Source organism: Mus pahari, chromosome 7 (assembly GCF_900095145.1).
Source record: "Mus pahari chromosome 7, PAHARI_EIJ_v1.1, whole genome shotgun sequence".
NCBI classification, from domain to species: domain Eukaryota; kingdom Metazoa; phylum Chordata; class Mammalia; order Rodentia; family Muridae; genus Mus; species Mus pahari.
The window spans coordinates 78,410,130-78,435,478 of record NC_034596.1 but is presented as its reverse complement, the minus strand read 5'-3'; the positions used below and the strand labels follow the sequence as shown (position 1 = coordinate 78,435,478).

The following is a 25,349-nucleotide window of genomic DNA, read 5'->3' as shown; positions in this document are numbered from 1 at the left end:
GGGCCAAGTAGTGGGAGTGGGTGGGTAGGGGAGCAGGGGCAGGGGGAGGGTATAGGGAACTTTCAGGATAGCATTTGAAATGTAAATAAAGAAAATAAATAAATAAATAAATAAATAAATAAATAAAGAAAGAAAGAAAGAAAGAAAGAAAGAAAAAGAATTGAAATAGGCTTGGCCTAGTAATTAGTTGAGCCCTACTGAGCCTTCTGTATGACCAGTAAGGCAGGACCCTGTGGTGTATGGTCACAGCTGCCATGGCTTCAATGTGTGAATGGGCATGAACATCCTCAGGGAGGGAGGATGGGTCCCTTTTGGAGAGTAAGGTTCAAAGCATTCTGTATCAGAGTCTAGAAAGCCGTCCTTCTGTCTCCGAGGGTCCTGGGACCTGGAACGGCATGGACCCACTCAAAACCAGCACCAACGGACAGACAGGGATATAGCAACATGATCGGTCCAACTCACAGGATTATGACAGGAGTCATCTGAGCTAATGTATGTGGAAGAGCCCAGGAGGCTGTTACGGATTCAGAGTAAAGTATAAAGTGCCACCTTTCCCTCAGGACCCGAGACTCAAATTGGGGGGGGGGGGTGCTAAGTGAGATTCATGATGTCTGCTGGCTTCTCGTCATGTGCCAACCAAATACAGCGAGAGCCTAGAGGACCCACACGGGCATGGAGGGGTTAATAACTTCCTGTGGGCTTAACCATATCCTGTGGCTTCCACTCCTAATCCTAGCTAGCTCAACTAGGCTGGAGAGATATGCCCAATATATTTATTCACTTACTTACATATATATTGTATATGAGGCACAGTCTTTTTTTTTTAAAATATTTATTTATTTATTTATTTATTTATTTATTTATTTATTTATTATATGCAAGTACACTGTAGCTGTCTTCAGACACTCCAGAAGAGGGGGTCAGATTTCGTTACAGATGGTTGTGAGCCACCATGTGGTTGCTGACATTTGAACTCAGGACCTTTGGAAGAGCAGTCAGTGCTCTTAACCGCTGAGCCATCTCACCAGCCGGAGGCACAGTCTTTTAAGTAGCTTTGGGTGGTCTAGAACTTTCTGTGTAAACCAGGTTGGCGTAAACTTTAAGTATTCATCCTGCCTCTGTCTCCTGAGTGTTGGGGTGACAGATGTACACCACCACACCTGGCCTGCTGTTGCCCATTTTTATAAATGAATAAATTGAGGCTTAGAGGGAGGGGGCTGGAGAGATGGCTCAGTGGTTAAGACTGCTCTTTCAGAGGTCCTGAGTTTGATTCCCAGCAACCACATGGTAGCTCACAGCCCTCTGTAATTGGATCTGATGCCCTCTTCTGGTGTGTCTGAAGACAGCTACAGTGCATTCACATACATAAAATAAACAAATCTTAAAAAAAAAAAAGCTTGTTCTGTGACAGCCAGCTGGTGCTATCCGCGGTTTGGATGTGGCTTGAGCATCCCTGAGACTTCATGTGATGAACTTTAAAGGTCAGTTGAGATGCAGAGAGGTCAGAAACCAGATGACCATTGTATTCAGAATGGGTCTTTGGAAAGTCACTAGGATTATTAGGTAAGGTCAGGGTAGAGCTTCTCCCAAGGACCTATAAAGAGACAGAAGTCTGAAAGAGACACAAATGAGGGCTCTCTGTTTCTCGCCATGGAATGCTCTGTATTGCCTATGGATTTTGGTAGCAAGAAGAATATCACCAGATGAGTCCCCTACATGTTGCACCTCCAGATCCATGAGCCGGATTTCCCCTCTTTTCCTTTTGAAAGTACCAACCTCAGGCTGTTTGTTACAGTAATGAATATCTGCCCGTTAGAGCTGGAATTTAAATGTAGGCCCGTCAGACTTTAAGACAGCACTGTTTTTACTCTGAAGTGTTGCAAGGGGAAGATTTTTGGAGGGTGAACACTAGCAGGGCTAAAATGTAGATTGTCTGTGGATGGCAGAGGAGAGGCAATCATACAGAAAAACATGACAGCAAAGATGTAGACACAGCCTGAGCCTGGGTGAGATGGTTGGGTTCGCAGTAGGCTGCCATTGGCTATAGAAGCATGCCCTAGGTGGCCGCGGAGGCCTGTGAGGGAGTGCGTGGTCTCAGGTTCCCACTCTCATCTCTGTTGTCTGTGTGGCTGGGTAGTCATGTAGAACGGGTTAGGCTGGGCTGTGGGGAGGTAGAGTCCCAGCCAGGGGCTTTCCTGGGGAGTTCAGGATTAGCTGATGGCCTTTGAGGAAAAGCATTGGGATACAGACAAAGAACAGTCAGGGTCAGCTCGCTGCCTGGTGGACTGCCCTCATGACAGTGGTGGCCCATACAGGACTTGACCTCCTGTGAGATCGACAGAAAATCAACAAGTAAACTCACGCATGTACATGTAGTACCCGATAACAGCAAGTCCCCTGGCTAACCATAAAGTGGAGAAGAAGAAGAAGGAAAAGAAAAAAAAGAAAAAGAAAGGATTCAGGTGGACATCAGTGGTCCAGGAAGGGCTTCTTGGAGGAAGTGGCATTTGAACAGGACACAAAGGATTCCAAGTTGTCAAACTTCTGTCTTCCAGGAGATCAAGAGTTCTATGGCCTCCACACACATCACCTCAGATGCCCTTATGGTCTTTATCTCTGTTTGTCAAACCAAGGCCTTGGGGAGTGTGGGAGCATTCGGCCTCCCTGCTGGGCAGCCCAGCAGCAAGGGGAGGGAGCTGGCTCTCAGCAGGGCTGTTCTTTCTCCCCTGCTGACTCCCTCAGAGGCCCCTCCCCTCCCGTGGTGGTGCTTCTGTTCTGCCTGTCCCCTCATCTCCTGCCTTGACAACTGGCCAGCCTTGTAGAGGCCCCTCCAGCATTTGCTGCGGCCTCATCATTCTGCCTGACTTGCTTTTACCTGCTCCAAGGGGCTGTGACCGGGCTGCCAGCTGTGCATGTCAAGCAGTCCCCGGCTTCACAGAGGAGGTGTGGGGAGGGCCGGGGCCATAAGGTGACTACCTTTAGCATCCTGAGCCCAATATCTGTCAGTGCCTCAGAGTGATGGGCAGTGCTCACTGGGTATTGAGTGTGTCTGAAGGAAGAGAAGGAGGAGGAGGAGGAGGAGGAGGAGGAGGAGGAGGAAGGGGGAAGGGGAAGAGATGGATGAAAGGGGTAAGGAGGAGGAGAAAGAGAAAGAGAAAGAAGGGAAGAAGAGAGTGGCTTTTACCAATTATCCCTGGCAGGGATAGGGAGCAGGGAAGTAGTGACAAGGAGGGGGAGGTGGAATTCTTCTTCTTCTTCTTCTTCTTCTTCTTCTTCTTCTTCTTCTTCTTCTTCTTCTTCTTCTTCTTCTTCTTCTTCTTCTTCTTCTCTCCTCCTCCTCCTCCTGCTGCTGCTGCTCCTCTTCTCCTTCTTCTCCCTCTTCCTCCTCTTCCTCCTCTTCCTTCTCCTTTCTCTTCCTTGCCATCATTGTTTTGAAAAAGACAAAGCTAATATGGCAAACGTGATAGTTTGACAAGGTGGAGTTGCTTGTGAGGTGTGTGTATTTTGAGAGTGAGTGCCACAGGCTTGGAGAGTGGGCCCATCTATAGTGAAGTCCCCAGTAGTATATATGCGCTTGTATTTGTGAGTGTGCGAATGTGGGAAAATCCACCTCAGGCTTTCCCATCACGGATCCTTGGGACCACTTCTCAAGAGCAGGTCCTGGGCCCGCCCCTCACACTTCTGTCCTGCCATGGTTCTCTCCTGCTGACCCTTCCCCTCTGTCTCTGAAGACTGCAGCCAGCTCCTTCCATGGCTGGGAGTCTACCACTCCTCATTAGCAATGAATGACCAGGAGAAGGCTAAGGGGCACAGGAAGGCCGGGCATGGGGCTTACAATGGCTTGTTAATAAGCCTTGCTGCTTTCTGGTGTCTGGGGGGGGGGGTTGGGGGGGCTGGGGGGGGGAGCACAGAGCTGTTGCCTGCCTTTCAGGCTAGTCTCTGTTACTACTGAAGTCTAGCTCCTTCTGCCCTGCCCCTCCCCCGGTCTCGTGACCCACCCAGGGAGACACCCAGGGTTCTGGTGAAGGTATCAGCAATCCAGCTCCAGTTGACCTCAAGGCCAGGGTCTGAGTCCCTGATGGGAGGCCTGAGGTAGACTACATACAGGAGCCCTGCCTGAAGCCCAGCCCTACTGTGAAGGCCGAACATGGAGGAGACTGGGCTCCCGAGGCCTTTAGGGTAGGCATTGAGGGCACAGGAACCTGGTACCCCAGCACAGCTGTTATACTTCCTGTTCTTCCACCCCTAGTGTGCTCATCAGCTGACCAGCATAACCTGACATCTCCTGTCATGTTGTAGGAGAGTGTCGGTCAGTAGAGTTCACTGTCTGTGAGGTAGAGATGCTGTATGGTAGAGGGGCCCCCGTATTTGATAGATACGGGACTGTGTTAGACTTCTGTCCCTCTGTGTGGCAAGGTACTCGTGAAAGACTCTTAAGGGAATAGGGATTTATGTTGTCTCATGACTTCAGAAGGGTCAGCCACAATTGGCTTTCTCCATTGCTACGGGTCTGTGGGGAGGCAGAATGCCACACTGGCAAAGGGTATATACAGCTGCACACATTAGTTTGCTTCACTGTAACCAGGAAGCAATGAGGGACAGAAAGAAGACTTGCCCAGGGCAGTTATAAGCTTTAAAGACATACCCCCATACTGTCCTACGTTCTCCAGTTTGGCTCATCTCCTAAAGTTCCCATCCCCCACCCCATCCTCCAAATGATACCACTAGTCAGGGATTTTCATATTCAGCCGTGACACTGCCTTTCAGCCACACTTTGTTTACATCCTGATTCTGCATTTGGTAGATGAGCGACATTGGGAAGGTTACTTCACCTCTCCTCCACCTCAGTCCCCTCCCTGTACAAAGGGACCACTATTATATTTCCTCCTTGGAAACAATGAGATGAGCCAGGTGAGTAGCTGCGGGATGTCAAGACAACTTACCTAATCCTCTCTGCCTCAGTTTTCCCGCCGGTAAAGCAGGGTTGGCTTGAGAACAAAGGCTGTGTGGTGCAGGCGGTTCACCCGGTAGGACTTAAAGTGTGTGAGCCCATGAGCCGAGCGGCCAACATAGTAACAAGTGTCTTGTCCTCGATGTCTCCTCAGGCTCGTGGCTCTGCAGGCGGCAGGAGGAGGCAAGACGCCGCCTCTCAGGAAGACCACGACAAACCCTACGTCTGTGACAGTAAGTATCTCCTGTTGTGTCTTAGCCCAGGCTCTCCGTGCCACTTTGGCTGTCATGCACCAGCTCTGGTCCACGCCGCCGGGCTTTCCTGTCTCCAGGTCTCTGTGGTCACATTCCCTCCTGCTGTGGCGAGGCGGCTCTCTGGGCAATAGTAGTTTGGCAGGGGATCCCACCTCTCAGACTGCGCTCCGGGGTGTCAGCTCTCCCCCTGGCTTTCCAGTTTCCTTTCTCTCTCCCTCTCTCCTGTCTTAGGCAGGGCTGGTTATGAATCTTTCTACGATGGTGGCTTGCTTTTAACAAATAGCCCTCAAGTCATCTCCACTGTTCCTTCCCTGGCTCAGGAACAACTTTTGGAAGAATGGCTGCCTGGCTCCTGGGTGAGAGGCAGAGGATGGAGTGAGGACAGAGGCCAAGGGAAGGGCATGAGGAAGGACTGCTCATCGAGAGAACATTAGTTTTCTTTTCTCTCATATGTCAGGGTATGGTGTCGTGGGTTCCACAGCCTTGCCCTGTTACCTGTCACTCTCCTGGGCACTTCCTGCTCACTCCATGGCAGGGCCACCCATCTATACCACATGCCCATGGCCGCGGCAGGGGAGTCTTCCTTTCCATTCTCATCTGCTCTCAAAACCCAGAACTCAGCCACACGGACCAGGTTGCTCTGAGAATGGCAGAAAGCTAGACAAAGCAGGACCTGGCATGGTGGTCCCTCTGGGTGCTCATCCATCCTGTTAGGTCCTGCAGCCTCTGTGGAGGCAAAGAGAGTCAGGGGATAGGACTGACGGGACACGGTGGGGCGGTACCTTTCCCTGCCTTTCCACTGGCCCGGTGGTATCAGAATGTTCTGAGCCCTGTGGGGACGTCGTCTGGTGGGACAACATTCCCCAGAGCTCGCACTCCATGACCCTCACTTGTCTGCTTCATATGCCGTGTAGATGGCATTCCTGAGCCCTCTGCAGGTATCGCCATCCTCTGGGAACTATGTTCCAGGAAGAGAAGGAAGCAGGGCATGGGGTCTGGTGCACTTCCTGCTCCTTGACAGGAGGTACCTGCTTTTGGTCTGGGCCTTATTTCCCCGATGTCATTTAGTTGTGTCCTGCTATGCGAACAGTCCAGGCGTGCTAGTCCTTGGGAGACTGGTTCTGGGCAGTGGGTAGGATTTCCGACACACCATTAAGAGAGCCAGCAGCTGCTTGGGAGCTGAGACATAACTGCTCCATTCCTCTTTTGAAAAGCTGTGCTTCCCTGTTACGCGACTCTCCGCTGTTCTTGACAGTGGACTTAGCTTTTCACTCTATTTCTGTAACTTCGAAAGGGTTCCACTGACTGATGATTAAGTGTGGGTCTGTGAGCAGGGTTGCTGCATGCCATGGCTAGCGTGGAGGGCAGAGGATAACTTGTAAGAGCTGGTTCTCTCCTTCCGCCTGTGGGTTCCAGGGATTGAACTCAGGTCATCGGGCTTGGTGGCAAGTGTGCCGAGCCATCTCACTGGTCCTATTTCTAGAACTTGCTTGGGATTCTGAGGTGTAATAATCTCTTTATATTTCCAGACAATATTCTTGGTGCTCTTTTTTTCTTGCTTCAACTTCCTATTTTTTTCTTCTCTCTTCTCTCTGTGACAGCTACATCTGGCAGGGTTCTCTCTATGAAGTATTCTTTCTGTGTGCCCAATTGCCTGGCTCCTGGTCCTCCTCGGGCACAGAGGTTTGATAAGCCAAGCCTTCCTCCTAGCTCCCATCCTGTGCTTTCAGGAGACCCTCTCCTCCAAACCTCCCACCTGCGCCTAGGTGTCCTTTGCTGCTTTCTGCTCCCCACCCCATAGGGTGACTCCCCCATCCCCATTCCCCCTGCAGAGTTTGAGGGGACTCTCACACAGACTTTCCCCTCAAGTCTCAGGAGCTGTTTCCTTGGCTCTGCCCCCCCCCCACCCCACACACTGCCTCCCTCTTCCTCCTTCTGAAAAGCAAGGTCCACTGCAGTTTGCCCTTCTTTATTCTGGCTCTCTCAGGACATTATGTGACAGCTTGGTGATTAATAGACTTTATTTTTATCTGGTGCCCTTCAGACACGGGATTCCCTAGGGGTAGAAGTGACCTTTGGAGAGGTCATGAAGCCCACCCCCCAGCCCCCGAGGTGGACAAGGAATGCTTTTAATAATCTCTAATGCATCCTAACTAGAGAGGTGTCCTGTCACCCTTCCTCAGCATCCCGAGGGGTGTCCTTACCACAGCTGCCCTTCCTCCACGATTCCAGCTGTGTTTTCCATTATTACTTTTCCCTCAGTGGGCACTGGAACCCCTCTCTCCTCCATATCACTTTGTCTTTTCTGTCTCTTTCCCCAACAGAATGCACAGTCAGCATTTTGGTCTAGCATCCCCTGTATTCTTGGGTGAACCGGGTCTCACCCCATAATCTTGGTGTTATCCTGCTCCCGAATTCCCTCTGGGTCTGCATTTAAGCACGTCTACGGGAAGCAGCATCAAGGCCAAATAGCTCAGAGAACAGCAGGCATCTGCTAGTTCGATTTATACATCAGCTTTTGGTACAAACCCCCGTTTTCTGAAAACATGCAACCGCTCTGTGCCCCTCTAACCACTTCCCAGCCGGATCCTATCTGTCCAGTGCCTGGGTCTCTCCAGGTGTAGAATCTTTTCTCCTGAGCCATTTGATTAACTTTCTTTCCATAAATCACTCTGCATTTGGCCACATTGAGTCTCAATAAACAGATACAATAACGTGTGACTTCAATATACAAGATTCAATAAAGGCAAATTTAAAGACATTGCCCAGTAGTTAAATTCCATTCTCCACAGACTTGCAACCCCTGCCATTTTTTGTATCTGAGGTTTAATTTGCATAATCCCCACTCCATCTTTGGAGTTATTTATGAAAATATTCGGTCACCTTGGACCCCAAGCACCTCTCTCTGGATTTATGGGGGTTGGTGATAGCCAATTTTTTTCAGGTGCAGTTGTATTTAACCCTTCCTGGTATGTGTTCCTGAATATAGCAGACATCTTGTTGGCCTAGGCGTCCTTTTCACAACAGGTGGCCGAGAAATTATTTTAGTGGATAACTTCAGATGACATAGGTTTACTTCTCGCTTTTCACTTGGCCATTGAATTTATTTTGTCTCAGAAATATTAAATCATCTAAATGTAATTTATTTTTTTCACCCAATCTATGCTATGCACATGAATACTTCATTTTTCTACCAAGTAACTGATCTCTATTGTCTTGAAATTTGACAGAGTTGAAGGCTTATAGTTCTGTTTCTTCCCTGTCTGTCTTTTGTCTCCGGAAAGGCAGTCATTACCTTAACACAAAGCAACAGCAATGGACTTTGTCGGTGAGCCTGTTAGTGTTTTTGGATCTTGACCAGTGGTGCACAAATAACCTAGACATCCATGAAAACACCCTCCTGAAGATTCCAGGGTCTCCCTCCAGACTTCCTCCATCAGAACCCCAGGGGCCAGGCCTGGAGCCTGCATGTTCCTACCACTTCCCAGGACATTCATACGTATGATAATGTTTGAGGACGGCAGGTTCTTCTCATTCCAACCTGAGGGCTCTGGCCTTGACCACACAGCCCTTTTAATGTTCCCTGCCTGGATATCTCTGCCTCTTTGTGTCTGTGTCTGTGTCTGTGTGTCTGTGTGTCTGTGTCTGTGTCTGTGTCTGTGTGTCTGTGTCTGTGTCTGTGTCTGTGTCTGTGTCTGTGTCTGTGTCTGTGTGTCTGTGTCTGTGTGTCTGTGTCTGTGTGTCTGTGTCTGTGTGTCTGTGTTTGTGTGTCTGTGTCTGTGTGTCTGTGTCTGTGTCTGAGTCTCTGTCTCTGTCTCTATTTGTGTCTGTCTGTCTGTCTCTTCCAGTGATATATATGTATGTGTTTTATGTGAGCATAGGTGTAGGCACATGCCAGAGGAGGACATCCAATATTCTGTTTTATTCCTTTCTGGCAGGGTCTATTTCTCACTGAACCTGGAGCTGGGCTGGCAGCTGGCAACACTTTTGTCTAAAAAATAATTCCAAAATTTCCTCCCAGCTCCTGGAAATGATGACTCCGAGACTAATTATTTATTAATAAATGCCTGGGCCCTAAGCATTGGCTTGTTTTCTGACTTACTCATTATCCCTTTTATTCTACCCTGAGTTCATCTACCTCCTGGTTAGTCACCTCTCCTTCAGGCCTGGTCTGTTGCATCTTCCTCAGCGACTCCCTTGCCCTCACCTTCCTCACCTCTCTTGCCCTCTCTTTCCCAAAATTCTCTCTATCCCTGCTGGATGTCCCACCTCCTCTTTTCTGCCTCAGCTCATTGGCCATAAGCATTGGTTATTGACAGGTGATACTTATAAGTGAGTCTCTCTATACTCTTGTTTTCTACCCCGTACAGTGCTGGGGTCTCAGGTGCTCACCCTGCCTCAGTATTTTACACGGGTGCTGGGATCCGGGCTCGGCTCCTTAATGGTTGTGCAGCGCTTACCCACTAAGCCATCTCCCCAGTCATGCCTAGAAATCGCACAGCCTCTGGATTCTCTAGGCAGTCAGCCACTGGCTTGCCTCACTGTTTTACTTGGCTTCCTTTGAATCGTTCCTTGGTAGTTCTTCCAGCAATGATAAAGCTCAGCCATCCAGTCTAAAACACAACAACGCTGCACCTGACTTTAATGTACTCAGGAGCGCAAAGCCCTAATAGTACCATTATCCCCGTAACAGCCGGGGTGTTAAGTGGGGACAGACATGAAAGGAACCCTCGGGTGTGGGCTCCTGGGATGCGCTCAGTGTCGTTACCTGAGCTACTCAACCTTGCCCTAAGTGCTTCCAGCTCTGGGTTGCTCGGCAGCGCCCTTGTCAGCATGGCAGACGCCCAAGGAGAGACCGGCTGCCATTTTTTCTTTGTTCAAGGAACACGATAGAGGAGATGGTGATGCCGGGGTAGTGATTGAGAAATTCAGTCTCTATGTGGTAGGCATTCTGAGAGGAACAAGGGAGCCCCCGTGTTTCTGCACACAGGGAACTTTTCTGAGTTCTAGTAACAATCCTGTTAGTGTGCGCCTACCATGCACAGAGTAGTGTGATTGGCATTTTGTACAGACTGTCTGCATAAACCCCCATGGTAAGCGTGAGCCTTGGGGACAGCTGAGCTCGCTTTTCTGTGAAAAAAAAAAAACAAAAACCAAAAAAAACCAAAACTGAACAAACAAAAAAAACAGGGCTCAGAGAGGCCAGGTCCCACAGCTGGTTGACTGTGACACTGAGATATGAATCCCACGACTTAGAAATGGCACAATCTAGTTCTGCTTCAGCATGTTCTCCTACTGTGGGGCTCTCCTAAGAGCTGAGGGAAGATTGTTTTAGAAATCAGTTACTAAACCTGCATTCTTTGAGGCAGTAAGTATCCTGTGTGATACACTAATGGGGTTGCTTCTAGTATTGGATCGGCAAGCCGATCGTCAGGTAGTAATTGTAATTGAATGGATGACATGATTTCTAGGCTTTTCTGTTTAAATCTATTAAAATCACGGCACACTAGGGCATTAGCGTAGTCTAGTGACACATCTGAATGTGACCCACCTCTGAGTCATGGGGTGGTGTTGACACATCAAGAAGTTCCACTCAGTGCCAATTCTGTCAGTAGGATCTTTGATCCCAGGATCCTAGCCCTGCAGATATGGCTGTGACTTTTAAATAACCATGCTACAGGGTGAGTGATCTCTTTGAAATCTAGCTGGAGGTATCTATTACCTATTTTTTCCCTCCTTACTGTGAGAAAAATATGGAACTGAAGCTTCTTAGGGGGCTTCAGTGTACTGATTCAGCTCCTGATTTGAGAGTACGTGGTCAGGCCATCATGGCGGGCAAGGCATGACAACGCTCATGTCGTCTTGCTAATACGGCGGTTGTGCACAGGAGCCTGATTGCCTTCAGGTTAGCAGTTCAGGGAACAGAGGGTGTGGGTGGAAACAGGACCAAGCTATAATTTATCCCATCTGCTGCCCCAGTGACCCACTTTATTGTAAAGGCTCTACATTTCCCCCAAGCAGTGCCGTTGGCTTGGGGTCAAGTATTCCGTGACTCCAGAGTTGGGTGGAGTTAGCCTTTCTCATTCAAACCATAATGGGGTGCAACCGTGTCCAATAGGTGCCATGTTAGAGTAAAGTCCGGGCTCTCTTCCCGCCCTAAAAATCTACTTTCTGCCATGTTTATTCCAGAGGGAGAAGGGGAGAGAGTGAAGTGTGGGTCTCAGGTTAGTCTGCTTGCTAGTGGCTCTGCTGTGTCCTCTTTGTGGTCCCTCAGAGCTCCAGACCTCCCTCATCACACCCAGCCCTGCACTGTGGGCTCCCTTCTTCCCACACAGCAGCTTCGGTGTGAGGCTATCTGCCTAGACCAGATGTCTCAGAGCAGCAAGGAGAAGTGCATTGTGGGATATCAGGCGATTATACCAAGAGTTGGAGGAGCTATGGCTGGATGACTTGCAGGGGTGGGCAGCCATGGAGGTTCTGGAAAACCTGTTTCCCCCTCAGCCCTTTTCAGATCAACCTGCCTTCACTAAAACCCGAGTGTGGCAGGTAGATTCAGATAACTATTTCTATCTTATGAAAATTTTCTTTGGAGGGCACGGAGGCCGGCATTCTCCAGGGCTCTTGTGTTTTGTGCTTCAGACCGTGGCAGGGAAAGAGAAAAAAAAAAAAAAAGCCAATAACTTGGCCTTCGGGCCTGCCACCTTGTGCAGTGGCTGGGCCATCACTCAGTTGTCTCTGGCTGTTCTCTTGTAGATCCTTGGCTCTGTGTGGGTTGAGGGAGTGGCAGAGGAGGCTCAGTGCCCCAGAAATTTGATTTGTGGAGCAGGGCCTGTGGGAGGGATGGAGCACCGGAGATAGCCTGCAGTTTGTCCTTGCAGAGCTGGTCCTGTTTAAATATGTAAATGCCACTGTATGACCGACCAGTGGCAGTGTCCCTGCAGGGCTGGCCTGAGGGGGTTGGGAAGTTCCTCAGGTGCACATCCTGGATTTGCTTGCTTCTGTTTCCTTTGCCCTGCTGCCTGCCCCTGTCCTCTTTGTCCTCCGAGGTACTTGCCCTACCCACTGTCCTCTCTAGAGTGCCACCATAGCCACCTGTGCCCTCTGAGTTGACTTTCTCACCCACAGGAACCCTTTTAGCCACGACGCTAAGAGGTTCTTTTTATTTTTGAAAATAGTCCCCCCCCCCCCGGGGGGGAAGAATTTTTGGGGGGGGGGGGGGGGGGGAAGCAGAGCTGTAGGAATGTCGGAAGAGGGGAAATATCTCCTCTGTTATCTTAGGCCTCAGAGGGAGCTCGGTTTTTGTAGGCTTTGCCAGGATTCATTCCCTCCCCCCAACTCTCCCTGGGCCTTCCCCTCACCAGTACGAGAGGAATATCTTTCTGTGTCAACAAGCATGTTTCCATGGCAACAGTTTAGGGCCGCATACTATTCCACAACGTGGACATGCCACAGTTTACGGTTGTTCTGGACATATGGTCAGTACTCAGCTTGCTAAATGTTCAGTTTAGATGTTATTCTCTATTAACACCCTTGCAGCTATTTCTTCACGGTTCTGTTTTGTTTGTCTTAGCATCTATTAATTGTCCATAATAGTTTCATGATGGCACTTTTCATAAGTGAATATAATTCATTATTCTGACTGTGCCCCTCTCCCATTACCCTCTCGCCCCTTCTCACTTCCACAGATCCATTTTCTCTTTCCAACCAGACCCCCTTCTCTTTCCTATTATTTATTCATTTTTATTTATATTTGGTAACCCAGTGAGGAGCTTAATTAGGGTTGCCTATATGACCCCTTGCTAAGGAGTCACTCACAGGAGCATAAGCATCTTCCAGTGGCTATACCCCTGAAGAAAACGTCTCCTCCTTTCCCACTAGCTGTCCCTTGGGAGGGGTGGGTTCCCATGAGCCCCTCCTCTACCCAGGATGAAATGTTAATGAGTCCAACCTTGTATAATGTCTTATTATTTTCTGGAAGTAGAACTGTGAAGTCATAGAGCCTGGTGCTAGTCACAGTAGCGGCATGGCCTGTGCCAGGTGAGAGAGCTGGGGAAGGGGACTGCCCTGAGTGCCAAGCTGTGGCTCTGCCACTTGCTGTCTGGGGCTTGGAGAAGATGGCTTGTTCTGGGTATCATTTTCTCTGTGTGCAGTGGGAAGGGCACCTGACTGGGCAGGCCCAACTGTGAGGACATAGATAAAGGGTTTGCATGCGATATGGTTGAAGAAACATTCTTCGACCATAGCTCTTTCTTCTTTCTAAGTATGCCTGGAGAGATCAGGCTAACCATACAAAGAAGAATAGTGTGTGTGTGTGTGTGTGTGTGTGTAGGAGGGTGGTCAGAGAATACATCTCAAGGCCAGTCAGATTTAAATGAGCGCAGAGTGAATGGATTCCTGTCTCCAGGGTTACAGAAGAGTTTCTGTATAGGTGTGTAAAGAAGTCATCATAGGAAAGGTTCCTGGTGTAGGTTATGGATCTAGAATGTCCTATGAGTTTCCTCTATGTGAACTATTTCAATCTCACAGAAGGGTCATGAGATAGAAACTATGGTCATCGCCATCTTCGAGATGAGGACTGGGGAGAAGGGGGTTAATAACTCTCCCAGGGTCATGCAGGGAGTAAGCAGAGAGGTGGAATTTGATTGCAGCTGTGAATCTCCTCCCATCCTTTCCATCCTCGGTAAATGATGCATTCCAAGTGAACCTTGAGAGGGCTCCTCAAAGCTCCCTCTCATAGTGTATGCTCGCAGTCTGCCTGTGTGTATGTCTTCTCAGGCTACACAGTGTACCATCTCAGGCAAGGACCATGTCCTAGGCCATTGGTACCAAATCCATAGCTCAGGGCTATCCCAAACCCTTGATGAATGGCTGGAGAAGGAGCATGCCAGGACAGGAGACAGGTCACCTTGTCCAGGGTAATAGTGTATATCAGGTGTCTACAGCAGGAGGGATTACAGACACCAGGCTGGGCTCATCTGAAGGTGACTACACTGTCAGACTGGGGGCATGTTTAGAAAAGTTAACTTATAGGATGATTCAGGTGAGATGCTTGCAGCCCAGTCTGAAAGGGGCTTTCCAGTCATGTATAAGGAAATGAGGAGAAGCCTGGATAGTACCAAGAGCATGAAAAAATGAATCAGGCAAACAAAGCAGACCTTGTGACAGGAAATCCACAGCATGGTGGGGATGGCTCAGTTGGTAAAGCATTTGCCTTGAAACCATGAGGACCCGAGTTTGATCCCCAGAGCCCACATGAAAAAGGCCGGATGTGGTACCCAAGCTTGAAATCCTAGTGCTGGAGAGGCAGAGACAGGTAGATCTCTGGGGCTTGCTAGGTAGCAAGCCTAGCTTGTTTAGCAAGTTCCAGGCCAATTGAGAGACCCTGTCCACTTCAAATAAGTGGAAGGTGCTTGAGAAGTGATGGTTGATGTTGGCTTCTGGCCTCCAGAGAGGGAGGAGGAGGGGGAGGGGGAGGAGGAGGGAGAGAGGGGAGGGAGAGGAAGAGATACAGGGAGAGACAGAGACAAAGAGTCAGAGAGATAGACAGAGGTAGAGATAGAGGAGGGGGAAAAGAAAGAGGAGAGAGAGAGAGAGAGAGAGAGAGAGAGAGAGAGAGAGAGAGAGAGAGAGAGAGAAGACTCTGCAGAACTTGGCTATGGTTGAGAGCAAGAGGGTTGCCTGCGAGCAGGGAGAGAGAAGCATCGATGACTCTTGACACCTGGAGATTGATACGCTGAGACATAAAGGGAGGCTTGAGTGGAACATTTGGAAAGAAGGACATTTGGAGAGCAATAGGACTTTACCAGGAAAGCTGGGAAGTGTCAGGAGGTCCAGGTAGGAAGTCTAACAGAAGCGATGGACTTTTGTTTCCCTAAAGGTGCTAGGGGTCACAAAAAGGTGAGCCCTACACACAGGGTGGCTAAGGAGTCATAAAAAGTCTGCTCTGTACTGGTCCAGCATTTCTCAGGTCGTCATCCTGACCTAGCAGGTGTACAGAGGTCCCCAGAGAGGGGACACCCACAAGCTTCCAAGCAACCACAAGCTCTTCCAAGGTGAGAGCTGCCACCATGGTAACTGGCTCTGATTTTTCTTTGTTTATTTCCCCCAGGAATGTTGACCGTTGTATTTATTAGTTAAATTATTTTTATATAATTGAATTACATTTTATTATTTAAAGAACTAATTAAAGACATGGTAACATGGGCGTCCCTAGAAATGGGGACTCAGACACTGCCTTAGCCAGGCAGTGGTGGTGCACGCCTTTAATCCCAGCACTCGGGAGGCAGAGGCAGGCAGATCTCTTGAGTTTGAAGCCAGCCTGCTCTACAGAGAGAGTTTCAGGACATCCAGGGCTACACAGAAAAACCCTGTTTTGAGAGGATGGTTGAAAGAATATGGTTCTGAAGTCAAAAGCCCAGGATTTGAAGCCTTGTCACATCATTTCTTTTTTCTTTTTTCTTTTTTTTAAAGATTTATTTATTTATTATATGTAAGTACACTGTAGCTGTCTTCAGACACCTCAGAAGAAGGCGTCAGATCTTGTTACAGATGGTTGTGAACCACCATGTAGTTGCTGGGATTTGAACTCCAGACCTTTGGAAGAGCAGTCGGGTGCTCTTACCCACTGAGCCATCTCACCAGCCCCGCCACATCATTTCTTAGCCGTGACCTTGGACACATCCAAAACTAATAACATTGATAAAAGTGTTAGAGTTTCTAGGAAGGCTCAGTAAGAGAGTGCGGAAAAGCATCAGTTCATTGCCCACTTCATGGATATTGTCAATAGATATTTATTTTCTTTATACACATTGACAAGGGCACTTAACACCCCAGGGGAATCCCTGGTTGTGTTCTGTGCACCGGGTTTTGGAGTCTGTATCTAGGGATACAGTCTGTAGAACTGAGTGAATTGGCAAAAATGGTTAGCATTCTGGATGCCATGCCATGGGCAGACCCCAAATGTGCCCTTCATGAAATGGACACAGGCCTCACCCTGTCTCTGTGGTATACAGACCCATGACCTCCATTTCACAGACAAGGATGATGTCACTTACCCTAGGTCACAGGGCAAATGGCCAGCTTTTCGTTGCCATGTTTCTCAGTAGGGTGGGAAACTAAGCAGTTTGGTTTAGAGTCTGTCTGCATCTCTCTTCTGGGTGCTCAGAAACAAGTTACATAGCATCTTAAAAGGAAAGACTTGTATCAGCTCCCTCTTCCTGCTACTAACTGGGAGCCATATTCACCTATAATAAATTCCTAAAGAAGGACAGCTGCCCTTGGTTACAGCTGGCCTCAGTGTTTACTAGGTCCTGGGTCTGGACTCACACAATAAGGGACAATGCCAGGCCTTGAGATGTTTGTCTTTAAACAGGCAGGATGTCAGCTGTGTGTGGAGGTATATACCTGTGATCTTAGTACTTGGGAGGTGAATGCAAAGAAATCAGGAGTTCAAGGCCAGCTTTGGCTAATAGTGAGTTCAAGGCTAGCCTACGTTACATGAGATCTTATTGCAAAAAAAAGGAAAAAAAAAAACCTACAAAAATGTCAGGATATTTCTACTCCTCCAGCTTCTGACATCACAGGAATGCAGCTGCTGGCCTTGCTGGGCGGGTGGGGAGATGGGTGTCAGCAGACCCTGGGCGTATGTTGTGGCTAGGAGCTTATATCATTTTTTCCTATCATAGCTGAGGGGGTAAGGGATTCAGGGGGCACACAGACCTTTCAAGGCCGAGAGGAAATAACCACAAGGAGCTAGAACGGAGAGGACTTAGAAGGGATCTGATCCAGCCTCAATATGTTTACAATGTGGTTTGTCCAGGGATCTGTAGAGGGTTTGTAAAAGAGCTGGAACTGTATTCCAGGGCTCCTGGAGGCAACCAGAGCATCTGGAGTAGAGCCTTGGAGGCCCACCCTAGTATGGAAGCCTTGGGGGTGCCAGAGAGGGGCTCCCTGCCCCTTAGGCAACTGCAGATGCAAATGTTGCAGGTACTGGATGAATCTTTCACTTCTTTTCTTTTGAGTCCTGTGGAGGCATTGTTGACTCTTCAAGAAAACCCAGCCATTTCAAATGGTCCTTAGGGATGAACAAGCCCACCCTGAGATGCAGCTCTCCTGGGTTGGTTGGTTTGTTTTGTTTTGTTGTTTTGTTGTTTTGTTTTTTGTTTGCCTCAATCTCAGTTTATCAGAGTCACACAGGACTTTTCTCACTTTGCTCCCTACTTGGGCAACTGGGCAGGAGCTCTCCTTCTCCCCGGAGATGGTACTGCAGAGGGATGCTGGCCAGGTGTGTAGAGCTCCAAACGTCTATCAGCCAGCCTGGTAGTGATGGTTCTTCTGATCAAATGGTACGCATGAGGCCCTGAAGGCTGTGGGTTCCACTCTGAAGAAGTGAACAGGATGACATCATGATTTTGAGGTCTCCTCAGGAGAAAAGCAGGGCGGGGCACAGACCTCAATTGCCCTTCCTACTCTGCATCCTTCTGCATCTGCTTCTTCTTCCTGGCAAATTTCCAGATGCAGAATGAAGACCCCTGGGAAAAGCAAGCTATGGAGGTCAGTCCCAGGCACTGGGAGAGCCAGGGACAGGAGTGACAAGCAGAAAACACATGACAGCTGTATTCTGCAAAGGCAGGCAGACAGACAGACCAGGGTTTGAATCCTGGCTTTGCTAATCTGGGGAGCCATTTATCCTTTCCCACCCTTAGGTTCCCCACCTGTAAAACAGGATCCACATCTTGTAAGTGGTAGGGATTGGAGGCTGCCTGTCTGATTGCAGTTACCATGCCCTCCAGCCAGCAACAGACGCCGGGTGCTGTGATTTGTGTCCTAGCTGAAGGAGTTGGGCTGTAGAGGGAAGGGGCTGTGTGTCTGTGCCATGGGCCGACGCTGGGAATGTGATGCGCCTTGTGGCTCCCAAGGCCTCGGCTTTGTCTCTTGGACACTCATCCTGTAATTGCTTTCAGTCGCTGCTTTCAGTCTCTGGGAACCACTGGCTCAGATACCCACTGCGTGCTCCAAGTTGGGCTGATGAAAATGTGCCAGAGTCATTAAGTTATCAGTAGGGAAGGCAGCCGCTTCTCCCCGGCAGGAAGGATTCTGCTGTCTGCTGTAGCCGGCTTTGTTCACAGAAACTGCCACCCCCCCCCAGCCCCCTCCACCCAGCCCCAGACAATGATTGGAGTAGGGTAGGGGGTTAGGGGACATGCTGTCCCTGCTCTGGGACAACACTGATGGCATTCGGAACTCTAGCCTGGAGGTCCCATGTGGAGAACCCAGCTCTGGACCAGGAATGTGGGCAGAGCTATTTCTGCAGCTTGACAGATGGATCTGCCCCAGGGGGAAGGAGAGAGAGGGAGGCAAGCTGGACTTCCCTTGTCACAGCCATTGCTCTCCACACGCACTGCGCCAGGAACACAAAATCCAGGTGCTTGCTTGCCAAGGTGAAAAGAAGGACCTTAGGCTGAGCGCAGATGGGGCTGACTGGTCCCAGGGGTGATGGCTGGAGAGGCACACATGACGTAGAGCAGTGGGCCCTGGGGAAGGAGGCTATAGAGGGAAGCTGGGGGTTCAGCCCTCTCTGCATGCTTCAGCAGTCTTGGGGCTTAGTCTGATTCCCTGCGACAGCTCCTTCCAGAGCAGGATTGCCGACTTGACGAGAGGGGAGCAGATGGCGACAGTACTTTATTTTCAGAATGTTATTTTTCTCCTTACCTTCTTTCCTACCCTACCCCATTACCCCAGACTTGGAGGAGAAACAAGCCAGCTCCCTTCCCGTTGGGGTTTATTGTCTTCACTGAGCCCCCTCCGATGGCAGTGGGGGATGGTGACAGCTGATGGTGACTGAGTCTCACCATGGATCCACTTTTAAATTGTTGTCTTACATCTTTCTCCTTGTGGTGAGGTAGGCATGCTGTCGCAGCGAGCCCCCCATTCCAGAGAGGGTATGCAGGTGCAGGGAGGCTTAGCGGCTTACCAAGATCATGCTGTCAGCAGTTTCAGGCAGAGTTTGAACCCACCCAGTTCAGATGTGGACTATTCAGATGCCGGTGCAGTTTCCCCTTCTCCAATGACAAAACCCGACCGAGGCCAGCACAGCTGATCACACTGGCATGACAACCAGTGACCTGCCCTAGGCAAACTTCCAGGAATCCACTCTCTACTCAGCTGCTCGTTTGGGGCCTATGTTCACCCTGGTGGATTTCAAGCTTTTAACTAGAGTAATTCCCACATCTCCACTCCCTGATTTCCAGGGCAAGATAAGATCCAGAGGGGCTGGAGAGAGGGGTAGGGTAGTGCTCAGTTGGTGAACTGTTCGCAAGTGTAAGGACCTGGGTTTGGTTCCTGGGACTCATGTAAAAAGCTAGGCGTGGTGGGTGTGTGCTTAGAATCCGAGCCTGGAAATATATAGGCAGGTGTTCCTGGGGCTCATTGGCCAGCTAGTCTACCCTATAGTGAGCTCCAGGACACAGAGAGCATCCTCTATGCATGCAGGCGTGCACACACACACACACACACACACACACACACACAATGTGCACAGGAAGTATATTTCAAGATGGTAGCCAAAGAACATGAAACCCAGTATGAAGCTCATTCTGATTGTCCAGATCACTGAAGTTGGTCCTCAGTGTTTGGAGTGACTGGAAAGTAGGATTAAACACAGGAGGTCTGTGTCCTCCCCAGCTTGCCTGCGGCAACCAACACAGGATTTCCAAAGCACATCTTCCCATCAAACCGTGGCACTCTGATTCCATCGCACTCTGACCTCCTCTCTCCCCCTGTGATGATGTCACTTGGAAGGCTAGGTTTTAGTGTCGGTAACTGTCCAGAGCTCAGTGTCTTCTCCATTAACTCCAGTTCCTCCTAACTTGCCTTTCAAGCTGCCTCCCTTCAGCCTGTGCCCTGCTCACAAGACCACCCTGGTAACTCATTACATACATCCCTCTCCTTCGTAGCTATAGTCCCTGTCCTCACCAGCTGCCCTGTCTTCTGCTGGAAGGAGTAGTCTATTAGCTTTTGGTACATCCTCATTTCCTTGTCTCAGCTTCCAGAAGGTCATGGATTATCATCTCCTTGCTGTGGTGGCCTTCCAACAGCCATATGCAATGGTCCCCTCTTGGTCTCCATCTCTTGGCCTTACTTAGTGCCGCTGCCTGAGTCTGCTCATTTTTTTTTTTTTTTTGGTTTTTCGAGACAGGGTTTCTCTGTGTAGCCCTCTTTAAGATTTGCGCATTTGTTACTTTTCTGTTGCTGTGGTACAACACTGTGACCAAGGAAACCCATAGATGTAGCTTGTCTTTTGCTACTTTGTGGGTTTCCCTTTTATCCACCCTTTCAACCCCTTACCACTAGTCAAGAGAGGGGGGGACCGAAGGAAAGAGATTCCTGAGTAAAGTCATGGAGCAGAAAGGGGGCAACATTATTGTTAGACAACTTCCTGCTGATTAGCATGTGGAGTTCCTTGGAGCAAGTTTGATCTTTGCCATCAGGATACTTAATTTCTTCATTTCGTTTCTTTGTGCATGATACTTAAACTGCCAACACCCCACCCTGCCTCTCAGGTCTCTAGCATTTATATGCCCCCTGAAAAGTCCCCAGAAAGTCAAATATCACACAATCATCGAAAACTATCCACAGCTGGCAAACTCCTGCACCTGCTAGAGCATGAGGTAAATCATAGTCAGCTGCTGTGGACATCTGAAGCAGCCCCGCATCCCGCACCTGGGATCGAAACAAAAACAATCTTATATTTCTGTTTGTTTGTTTTTAAAGGAAACCAAAATTCTAAAACTCTCACTATAGATAGAAGCAAGAATTTATTTGGGCTTTTAGTTTCAGAGGATTGAGAGCTTAGCATGGCAGGGAATCATGGGAGCAGGAACAGGTGAGAACGCACGCACATCTTGAACCACAAGCAGGTAGCAGAGAGAGTGAACGTGAAATGGCTTGAAGCTTTTAAACCTCGAAGTCCACCTCCCAGCCCCAGTGACACTTCCCCCAGTAAGTCCACACCTCCTAAGCCTCCCAAACAGCCCTGCCAGCTGGGAACCAAGTGTCTGAATGCCCCGACCACAGTGGGGGACATTTCTCATTCAAGCCTCCACCATGGGACTGGACTGCCCTGAACATACATGTTTACGTGTTATGCTCCAGAGTCTGAGCTGGGGCCTCTGTGCTTTTTCTGTCTCGAAACTCTCCTCCTGTGGAACATGCTTCTGGCCATCATGGGAGTCTTTGTTACCTAATTTAAAAAAGGAATCTCGTTTCCACCTCTATTGGTCCTCTCCAGGGTTTCCCTTACTGTATCCCAACACCTGTAACTTCCAGTGCCAGGGTCCCTGTAGCCCAGCCACATCTCTCTCCATAAGAATGAAAGTACCACAGGCTGAACCCATTTTCTTTCTTCCTTAAATCTGATTTTTCTCCTACATTTTAACAGCTCACCCAAATCAGGGATCCGGGTGTCTTACTCACGTCCCTTAGCTGACACCCAAGTGCCTGTGGCAGTCAGACCCCGTGCTGACCACTGCCGATGTGGTGTGTTAGTGTGTGCGAATGTACAGGGTCTGTCTCACTGGCTGCCTATAGAAGTGATGTGGATCAGACCTCGGACGGTGAACACCAGGGTCCTGATGATTGGCAGGACCTCCCTGGGGAAGGGCATTAGAACTGAGAGCCGAAGGATGATTAGATGCTCATCAGGCAAGCTGGGGGTGGGGAGTAGGCTATGCAGAGAGACGAGCATGCTGGAAGGCTCTGTGGTAAGGAGAAAACTGCTTAAGAAATACACAGGAAGGCAAGAAGGAGGCAGGACCCAGTGCCAGATGAAGCCAGGTCTGGGCAGTGCACCTCAGAGACAGCCATGTTCATTGGTATCACATTATATTCTTACGCTGCTTTCTACCAGATTCTGTCTTGAACCCCTTTCTTCATGATTCATTTCCACCCCTAAGGTCATTTTTTTCCCCCACTCACCAGCAAGGTAAATACTGCCCTGCCATCTTTAAGGCAGTATGCTAACATATGGACCAGATTAAGTTGATCCTCCAGGTTCACTGCCTCCCTTCATCCCTCACTGTCAGGATGGAGTCAAGCCAGTGCCTTTCTTGTTAGCTCCCTCCACCCGACCCCTTTCCTTTGTTGCCACTTTCTCAAATGGCTCTCAGTACCAAATGGCTAGGCTCATCTCATGCTCTCCTGCAAGGGGTTCTTACTCTAGGAATCCATTCTCCCCAGCTACAGCTGTCTCAGATACCCCCCTCAGCCACGCCTGCTCACACAGCCATGCCCTCTCTCTCCTTCATAGGCTCATCTCTTTGGCTAGACCGAGAGCTACTTGGGAAAGGGGAATGTGGGCTCCTTGTCTTCCTCTTTTCCTCGACACCGAGCTGGCATGTATTAGCATTTAATTAGTACATTGTTGAAGGTCTAGGGACGAAGGACAGACACTGTTCAAATGAGCCACAAAAGACAAGGGAGTCTGGTTTCCAGGACACTTCCCTGAGCTGCCTGGATCTGGATCTGCTAGTGGCCAATCCCGTGCCTCAAGGGAGACTCCACCCTCCACCCACACACTAGGGAAGTGGGTAGACCAAGTTGATTCGTCAGGCCCAAATCTTCTCAAGCTTTAGAACTAAAAGCTTCCAGGAAAGTATGGGTCCCTGGTTTGTGGAGCAGGTGGTCGAGCATCCCCCACCATCTCCATCGCTTCTGATTCAGGGGCCGGTCGGGGAGCTCCTGAGAATTTGCTTCTGCAACCAGTTCCCAGGTGAGGCTGGTCCTGCTTGTCTGGGAAGCACATGTTGAGACTATGTGCTCAAGCAAAAGAATTCATTCTCCAGAGAACCACCCTCTACAGTGTTAGGGGAAGAGATGGATGAGATGACATCGCTTGAGTTTAGCTTTGTAGGTTTTCAGAGACATCAGTGTTTGTCTTAGTTTAGGGATTCCAATGTTGTGAAGAGGCACCATGAACACGGCAACTCTTATAAAGGAAAACGTTTCATCAGGGCTGGCTTACAGTTTCAGATGTTCAGTCCATTATCATGGCAGGAAGCATGACATTGTGCAGACAGACATGGTACTGGAGAAGGAGCTGAGAGTTCTACATCTATCTGCAGGCAGTAGAAGGGGTCTGTGTACCAAACTTGGGCATAGCTTGAGCATAGGGACCTCAAAGCTCACCGCCACAGTAACACACTTCCTCCAACAATGCCACACCTACTCCAGCAAGGCCACAGCTCCTAATAGTGCCCCTCCCTATAGGCTAAACATTCAAACACATGAGTCTATAGGGGCCAACCGTATTCAAACCATGGGTAAGATACTACAGGCTTGCCTCCACTCCTGGTTCTCGTCTCTTCTACAAGTGTTCCTATGTCCTTTCACCAGCCAGTGAACGAATATATTTTGTAGAATGTGCATGGCAGCAGATGAGGTAAAGCTGAAGACATCAAATAAGTCAGTAGGGAAATGCCCCAAAGGGAAGACAGCCGGCGTAGACGGGATCATTACTCAAGTCCTGAGGAGGGGCACCTACCCTGAAGGGTGGGGAGTTCTCATTCCTGGAGTCCAAGAACAGGCTTCTGGAGCATTAGTGGGATAATCTTAGTGGATGGTTATTCCGGGTGACAGGATCTTGAAATTCTATGATTAAGAAAAAAAAAGCACTGGTTGGCCCAGCAATGCACAAACAGCTCACTTAGGGTCATGGGTGGATCTGGGGAGAGCCCAGGCTGCTTTGTGTCAACACTGAAAGCTTCCTCATCAACGGTGTGTTTGGTGACTAAGTGGATTCACATCCAATGGCCCTGTAATTTGTTGCTTATTGAACTCAGATCATTTAAAAGGTTAAATGGAAAAAGCCACAAGCAGGCAGAGAGTGGATCTCAAGGGCCTCTTTAGGTCCTGCTTCCTAAGTCACATGGAACTGAGATGCAAGGCACCATCTTAGTTTGTTTTGAGAGAGGGAGAGAGGAAAGGAGGGAGGGAGGGAAGGAGGGAGGGAGAGACCTTAAATTTATAGCTGCTAGGCCCCCAGCTTGAATTTTAAACACTCATCAAGGATGTCCAACCAATGCCAGATTCTACAGAACAGGTCGAAAGATCAAAGATTTTCTTTGGGAGGGTCCAGCCCTTAAGATGTGACAAACAAGGCTGATGTCTCTTGCCCATTAGTTACCATTTATTGAACAGCTATTATGTTAGACTCAGTAAAATTCTTTATAAATACTATTTATGATCTTTTAATTATCCTTCAAAATGAGTATTACTATCTTCATTCCCAGAAAAAAGGCACCCAGAGACAGTACATATCTTGTCCAGTTTTACACAGCAAAACTTCCTTACTTAGCTTTGGAAGTTGATATAACTATAAAATTGAGCTCTGACAAAGATAGTTCAAAAATTAAAGCTCTACATGTCTGAGTTCAGATGTAGTATTATCAAGTTGAATCCAGCAGTGTATCAGTTAAACAATATACTCTGACCCAATGGAGCGTGTTCTAGGGACGCGGGAATGGTTCGCTAATAGGAAATACTAGGAAACCAACCTAATTCACCATATCCATAAACTAAAGAAAGGCCGAGTATTAGCAGATGCTTAAAGGGCAGTCGATAAAAACTTTCCTATAATAAGATTCTAAGTCAGGAGTAATAGGAAATTCTTAAATTTAATAAAAGCTAAAAATTAGCGACCAAGTCATTCAAAGCAGCCGGACACTAGATCCAGGTTCATAAAAGTCGGAGATACCCAATTCTGCCATTTGAAACTATCGTTCTAGCTATTACTCAATGAATTATGCTAATTATAATTAGTTTATTTAAATAAGGGAGAGAAGAGATGGTGCTATGTAATGTTGCCCACCCCAGAGAATCTGAGGAAAAGACAAGCTCTGAGAAGTCCTTATGGTAGTGCCTAACAGCGCTTCTCCTTACAGTGATGGTCACGGCCACCGAACCGGGGTTTGAGCATAGGTCTGATCCCCAGGAAGCATTAGGGTCTCTGGTGACAGTGATCTGGGAGACAGCCCCTCAGAGCCAGCCCATTCCCCAGTGCTCCAGCAAAGTCCTCCTGGCTTGGTCGTCTGTGAGAGTGAGTAGGAGGAGCATTTGGGACCATAGTTTCACTTGGAAGAGCCCAAAAG

General features: G+C 48.9%; 1 protein-coding gene across 2 annotated transcripts in view; it reads left to right on the top strand.

The window, feature by feature from the left end:
* Window positions 1-25,349, top strand: part of Dpf3 (double PHD fingers 3) — a 278,537-nt gene that overhangs the window by 170,869 nt on the left and 82,319 nt on the right. For both annotated transcript variants that reach the window (XM_021201848.2, XM_021201849.1), the window contains exon 6: window positions 5,106-5,184. In XM_021201848.2, coding sequence (XP_021057507.1) covers window positions 5,106-5,184 — 79 coding nt within the window. The remainder of the gene's footprint in view (window positions 1-5,105; window positions 5,185-25,349) is intronic.